The 7,782-nt window shown below is 38.2% G+C and overlaps 1 protein-coding gene across 1 annotated transcript; it reads left to right on the plus strand.

The window, feature by feature from the left end:
* Positions 1-1,386: 1,386 nt before the first annotated feature.
* Positions 1,387-4,053, plus strand: LOC120294071 (disease resistance protein At4g27190-like). The gene has a single exon (XM_039313961.1). It carries the CDS (start codon positions 1,387-1,389, stop codon positions 4,051-4,053), a length of 2,667 nt encoding a protein of 888 aa, XP_039169895.1.
* The last annotated feature ends 3,729 nt before the right edge of the window (positions 4,054-7,782 follow it).

The following is a 7,782-nucleotide window of genomic DNA, read 5'->3' on the forward strand; positions in this document are numbered from 1 at the left end:
AAAGATCTCTGCACCTGATTACTATCTCGGTCTCCCTTTCCCACTCCTTCTCGTCCTCCTCCTTCTCAGACTCCGCCCCGGCTCCTCCTCCACCCTCCGTCGCCGAGCTCTTCTCCGGCCAGCTCCTCCCCCTCCACCCCCGCCCTCCATGGTCCGACCCTCGCCTCTCCCCACCTCAGACCACTCCGCCACCACCTCCTCCAACGACTCCTCCGGCAGCTCCACCACCTCCTCGGACCAGCTCGAAGGACGCCGTGAGCCATGGACGAGCTCGTCCAGATCTGGATCTGGAGAACAGCCCGTCGCCGGGCTCGGCTGCCGGTTGGTGGGGCCGAGAACGGGTGGCGAAGGTCTCTGGCTTCTTCATTTTTGGTGGCTCTTGTGACTCGCAAATGGTCTCCCAACTGCATTGAAACATGAAAAAATCGTTGCACGCCGTTAATGGTGCTTCGAAATTAGACGTTTGAAATAGAGCAGCTGGGTGAGAAATCTGAAAAACGAGTTCACTCGGACGCGTCGCGAGCTCTTGAAGAACCCAATATTTGAAAAGTGGGGCCACTCAGAGGGTCAGGAGCACACACGATTTTTCTATTCAAATCAAGATGGTGTATGGTACAAACATCCAAACATGCACCAGCTATCAAATGTTATTTGTTCACTAAATTTTTAAAAGAGACTACTTGCTTTCCTGCAAAATCCTGAAAATGAAAGAAACGTTTTAAGCTTTAAAATATTGAGAAAAAGTACTAAATAATTCTGACTGACATACTCAAAAGAATCGATGATAATATGCATGTCATGTTTCTTCTCATGCTTAGGATTTAAATTGCAACACACTAGGACTTTCTCTGCGTGGAATTATGATGGATAATGCAAAATTCGTTGGTGCCCTCGAAGAGTTGTCCCCGTTGTCAAGAAACAAAAAGAAAAAAAAGAAAAAAAGAAAAAGAAAAAAGAGAGAGAGAACCGGGACAACAGAAAATAAAATGAAAAGGAAAGAACAAGCCTTCCATCGCACGCGGTAAACCAAAGTAACATGCTGCTTGTCCACGTACGATCATCTGCAAATTGTCCACGTAGACCAGTAACGTGTTGCTTGGATGCACCGAGTGCAGTAACTGTACATTTTTTTTTTTTTTTTGCATGCATTGCTGTGCTCGCTCGCTCTCTCTCTCTCTCTCTCGTCATTGGTTTTGTTTCGTTGTTCAAACCTTTTTTATCACTTTGCTCTTCCTTTCTTTTCATACATCGCAAGTGATTAGTTCTGTTCTGTTCAGTTTCCTTTGCACAGATTTGTTTAAGCAAATTAATCATTGGAGGCAACAACAAAAGAAACAAAAGAGAGGGTGCGGGAGGAAGGAATTTCTAGACATTAAAGAAGAAATTATGGCCGAGGCATTTGCTACCTCCGTTGCATCGAATCTTGTGTCGAAACTAGGTGAGTACCTATTTGCTCCCATTGGACGTCAATTTGGATACGTGCTGTGCTACAAGAGCTACGCCCAAGATCTCGAAAATGGGGTCGAGAAGCTGGAGATTTCGAGAGAAAGGGTGCAGTACTCCGTCAATGAAGCCGTGTATGGCGGAAAACCTATACACACTGATATTAAGAAATGGTTGGATAGTGTGGAGAACAAGGCTACCGAAGCACAAAATTTGTTAAAACAAGGAGAAAGTGCAAAAAGTGCTTGCTTCCATGGGTGGCTTCCCAACCTGGTGGTGCGCCATCCAATTGGCAGGAAGATGAAGAAGATGACTCAAGTCATTAAGGAACTCCAAGACAAAAGCGCAAATAGTAACTTCCAGAAGGTCTCCCATGAGGATACTCCGATAGGAATTGTCAAGAAGCCCACTTCCACGGCTAGATCTGTTGTCAAGAAAGAGGATGTCCTAGAGTCGAGGGCTTCAATCACAGAGGATATAATAAAAGTTATAGCTGATAACAAAGTTTTTGTGATTGGGGTGTATGGACCAGGTGGGGTTGGTAAGTCCAAGCTTTTGGAAGACATCGAAAGGAAAGTTAAAGAAGAAAACTTGTTCGATGTGGTTGCCACTGCAAATGTATCACGCAATCCAGATCCAAAAAGAATTCAAGCAGAAATTGCTTATGCACTAGGTCTCATGCTAACGAATGATGAACCTACTCGTGGAAGAGCAGATCGTTTGTGTAAGAGGTTGGAGAGTGATTCTAAGAAAATTCTCATAATTTTAGATAATCTATGGACGAAGCTAGAGTTGAAGGAGATTGGAATCCCTTGCGGATATGACAATAAAGTAAGAAATTGCAAGCTATTGCTAACGTCTAGGTACCGAGATGTTTTGCTCAATGACATGGTCTCTGACCAAGATTTCCGACTCAATGAGTTAAAGCACGAAGAAGCACGAAGACTTTTTGAAAGAACTGTAGGGGACAGAGTTAACGATCCTGAGTTAAAGTGCATGGTAGATAAAGTGGTCGAGAATTGTGGAGGCTTGCCACTTTTGATTCTCTCGGTTGCAAAAAGGTTGAAGCATGGAGATTCGGCTGAATGGAGAAATGCTTTGACCAATAGAGAATGGTCGGATGCAAAATCACTAGTGGAACTAAATTACAATGACTTAAAAGATGAGAGGATCAAATCATTGTTCTTGGTTTGTGCTCTAGACCCTATGAGTATTTTCATGAGGTGTTCCCTTGCCTACTGCATGGGTTTGGGTTTATATAGAAAGTTCAACAAGACCATCCAAAATGCTGGAGAGAGGTTGACCTTGGATCTACGTAGCCTGCAAGACTCTTCTTTATTACTAGATAGTGATGAAAATGAAGTGTTCAAAATGCATGACAAATTTGTTGACGTAGCTATCTCTATTGCTTCCACGGAATGGAATGCCTTGGTCGGGACAAAGGATTGTGGGTTTAAAGAATGGTCAAAGGATGAGCTCAGAAAATGCACCGCGATGTCCATCCAACTTTCTGGCATTGACAAGCTTCCTGAAATATTGGACTGCCCAGACTTGAGGATCCTTTTATTACACGAACACAACTTTAAAATTTCCGACTCCTTCTTTCAATCTACGAGGAAGCTCCAAGTCTTGGACTTTACTTGCTTGTCTTTCACCTCTCTACCTTCATCGATGGAGTTCCTTGAAAACCTCAAGTCGCTATCTCTTGATTTCTGCCATCTAGATGACGTGAGTGTTCTTGGAAAGCTGAAAGGATTGCAGTTCCTAAGTTTTCATGGATCTACAATTGCTCGGCTACCCACAGAGATAGGTGGACTAATAGAATTGAGATTTTTGGACTTGACAAGTTGTATTAAGCTTAAAGTTGTCGAACCCGGTGTGCTTGGAAGCTTGGTTAATTTAGAAGAATTGTATATGGAAGATAGTTTTGATCAGTGGGAGCTCGAGGGTAAAGCACCGCGAAGCAACGCCATCCTATCTGAGTTGAAGAACATGAAAAATTTGAGTACTCTGTCCATTGCCATTCCCCATTCAGCCTACCTCTCAAGGCACCTGCCATTTGGAAAATTGAACAAGCATAAAATCCAAATTGGGGAAGTTTGGAATTGGCGGGGCAAGTACAAAGAATCCAGAACTTTAAAACTCAAGCTCAATTCGGGCAATCTTCTTCTTGAAGAGTGGGTGCAGAAATGTTTGCAAAGAACGCAAGATCTCCACTTGGATGGATTGCAAGATGGCAATGATAGCATTCATGATTTGTGCATCGAAGGATTTCAAGAATTGAAGCATCTTCACGTACAAAATAGCCCCTCATTTCAGTATGTTGTTCACTCCACAGAGAATTTCCAGTATACTGCATTTACGAGATTGGAATCTTTGTTTCTCGAGAATCTAAGCAACTTGGAGAAAATTTGTCATGGCTGTCTTGCTCAAGAATCCTTTAGCAAGTTAAAGATTTTGAAAGTGGATAATTGTGATGAAATCAAACATTTGTTTTCTTTGTCCATGACGAGAATATTGCCGCAAGTCGAAGAGATTCAAATAAGCAAGTGTCATTTGATGAAGCAAATTGTTGCATATGCCAAGGCAAATGAAGACAAAGATGAATAGATGATGACCCCAAAATGAAATCATGCAATCTGCGTAGGCTGTCATTACGAAACTTGCCAGAGATGACGAGTTTTTGCAAAACCGTGGACCATTCCGTCGATTTCTTTGATGGGCAACAGGTATCATTGTTTTTGAGATTTTGTGCATGAATTTTATATGTGAGAGTATCATAGGACGTAGAAAAATTGGATAAATAATATGTTTTTGAGATTTTGTTTCCCAGAATAATTAAGACAGACAATGATTTAAGTTTTCAAAATGGTATTACTATGTGATTACATTAGTTAATTACATCTCACTTTATTTGAGTTATGTTATCAACATAGTTAAAGAAGCATCATATGACGTATAGATTTTTTAAATAATCTAGAAGTTTATCATTGCTTAATGGTAAAATCGAACATGTATACACAAACAATTATGGATATATTATAAGTTGAATTATATATGACTTATAGAATTTTTATGACCTTTATCTAATAATGAGTAGAAATATGTAGAATTCTATTATATCCGCTTAATTACAGTGAATGAAAGAAGTAAAAAAATTTCAATAGGTGAATTTTACTACAGTGACTATGTGCCAAATAACATCCAAATCAATCAATTATAATTTGCAATTTTAATTGTAAGTACATTAGCGTTAGAGTAGTTGAGACAATTAACTTGCTTTTTTTTTTCCCAATGATTGTAAAGAGTTGCGGTAGGTTGGATGGACCTTTGTGACATCGTGGTTCTACTCAAAGTTCCATTATATAATTTTTTTTTTAAATATTGTTAAATGAGTGAACTGTTATGTGACTACAAATGAAAAATCAAAGATAATATCCGATAGGCAAAAGTTGACATTAATGAGATGGTAGTGGGATAATTAACTTTTTTGTTCTAATCCATGTAAGCTATGGACCTTTTGTGGTGTTCAAATCTACGACAAATTTTTAGTCTAACCACTTTTCTAAGATTACTCGTAGAATTTATGTGCCCTGCACATGTTTAAATTTCTTTTTTTCATAAATTGTTGCTTTAAAGTATTGTTTGTAAACACATATAACATTCATTTGTGCGTTATTGCTTTGATTTAAATTGCTTTAACTATTCTGTCAGTAAAAAAAAAAAGAAAAAAAAAGGAAACCCTTTTTCAAATTATTTTTAAAATTATTTGTATCATGTGAGCCAAACTGCAAACGCATAATTTTCCACTAAAGTCATTAGCTGAATAAAGCAATTCATTTTCTTCGCTACATAAATAAAATTTGCCATATAAATTAGCTCTTTGATAAGGAAGCGCATCTTAGGTCCTTATATAGGTAAATTAATTCCTTTAATCAAATCGACTTTGATACCCATAAGGTGCTGTTGGGGTGTTCATGGTTCTTATGGCCAACCATAGATCTTACAGTGATGAATCAATTTATTTCTTTATTTACTTTCGGCCAACGTGGCATATATTCCGCATTACATCTTTGTTAGGAAATAATGGATCCTATAGTGCTATGCATGGGGACAACAAAATCTTCTCACTACTTTAGTATTTGTCTCATAATTTACATTAACTTTTTACTTTCAATCTTTAATAAGAGATGTTTTTTTTTAAAATACTTTGGATAAAATGCCAAGCTCAGATTACGCCTGCAAATCAATTAAAAGTGTAGTTTTTTCTGTCTGTCAATTTAGTTCATGACTATTTGGTAGAAAATAATACGTTTGAGGTATTATATAAAATCATAATCAATGACTAAAAATTCATTTGAGCCTATGCCATGAATTTGGCAAATTTAGGTAGAAAGCACAAAATGTGAGGGTAAATTTAATAACCTCAATATTTCGGGGACTATAAAATGGTAGCAATTCAATCATAAGTCATCAAAATAAAACTAAATTGATAAATTTAATAAAAAAGAAGAACAAGGTAAAATTCGAAAATCACTACTCCGTTTTTTTCTTCCATTATTTTTTAATCTATCGCATAAGATTATTTCCTTTATTATATTTAACATGCAACTCATATTTCTAGTTACAAAGTCCTATTATGAGATAGTGTGGGGTTGTTCATCCTTCGCAGCTAATAAAGCTACAAAGTTTGGAAGCCATAACCATTGAAAGATGTCAATTAATACAAGAAGTATTTGACCTGGAAGGACTACCGGCCAATGGGGAAGTGGAGACTCTATCCCAATTGAGAGAATTAACCTTGAGTGACTTACCGAATTTGGGACACATATGGGACAAAAATCCACAAAGAACATTGTGTCTCCGAAACTTAAGGACATTGAAGGTGCAAAACTGTGAGAACCTGAGGTTTCTCTTTTCTTCTTCCATGGTTAAAGCACTTGGGCAAATAAAAGAAATAAAAATAGCAAGTTGTAAACTATTGGAGGAAATTATTGATGTGCAAGAAGAAGAATCGGAGGAAGCTGCAACCACTGACACTTTAGAGTTGCCTCTGTTAACCTCTTTGTCTCTTGAGAAATTACCAAATCTCAGGACATTCTCTCATACAAAGAACGGTATTCATTGTCCATCCTTAACAAGACTAGCAATATCCGAGTGCCCCAAAATGTTGACATTTTCTTCATTTGAAGGAAGGCAATGGTCGATGATAACTAATGCAGGTTTACAACAAGAATTTGGTTGTACCAACTCTGGCTTGTCCTTGCCTAGCTTCTTCAATGAAAAGGTAAGCATCTATAGTATTTTTCTATTGATCATTCTTCTAGTTCTAGTACATGAAGCAATTTAGTAGAAACTGGATCATTATTCTGTACCAAAATATTGGCACTTCGAGGTGGAAAAACTAACTCGCTGCTGGTCAATCCCGAAGTTGCCCCCGACTTTCGGCATAATAAAATTCTATACCCAAAATTTCTGCCATTCTACATATACAATGTTTTTACGCAGGTTCTTTTTCCAAGCTTGGAGGAATTGAAGCTTTCTTCCATGTGCCAATTAAAGAGGATATGGCAAAATCAACTCCATGGACAGTCCTTCTGCAAACTTGCATCCCTCACTGTTGGATTTTGTGAAAATTTGTCACATGTTTTTCCATCAAATTTAATGGATAGGTTGCAAAGTCTAAATAAACTTGAGGCAATCGATTGTCCCTCATTGGAAGCATTATTTGAACCATTAAGTCTCAACTCTGAGAAAAGGAAAAAGCCATTGGTCCTCTCTGCATTAGAAGAAATGAAGTTGTTGAATCTACCAAGCCTGAGAGACATATTAAAGAGTGACTGCAAAGTCTCCTTGGCATTTCCAAGTCTGATGGAAGTGAACGTGAGGCGTTGTCATAATTTGCAATATCTCTTCTCCAGTGCCACGGCCAAAACTCTTGATAAACTAGTGAAGCTTGATGTTTCCTATTGCAATAAACTATGGGGCATAATTGCGATGGAAGAAGGAAAAGGGAAAACTGTAGAGAAATTCAAGTTCCGTAATTTAAGGACACTCCAACTTGGTCACCTTGAGAATTTGATTTGTTTCAGTTCAGAGAGTTGTGCTGGTGATGGGTTACATCCTCTATTTGACGAGAAGGTATGATATCCAAATTTATTGGATCTGTTATTTTACTATGTTTTTAATGCTTTGGCCATAAGCAACTTTACGTGTTTTTCATTTATCTCTGTACATCTGCAGCTTGCATTTCCAAAGTTAGAAGAACTACATAGGATTATCCTTGTTCTTGAAGAGCTACCATGTAAAATAAGGCACCATAGGATTGGCATTTGGTTT

The sequence above is a fragment of the Eucalyptus grandis genome, chromosome 5, assembly GCF_016545825.1.
Source record: "Eucalyptus grandis isolate ANBG69807.140 chromosome 5, ASM1654582v1, whole genome shotgun sequence".
Taxonomy (NCBI): Eukaryota; Viridiplantae; Streptophyta; class Magnoliopsida; order Myrtales; family Myrtaceae; genus Eucalyptus; species Eucalyptus grandis.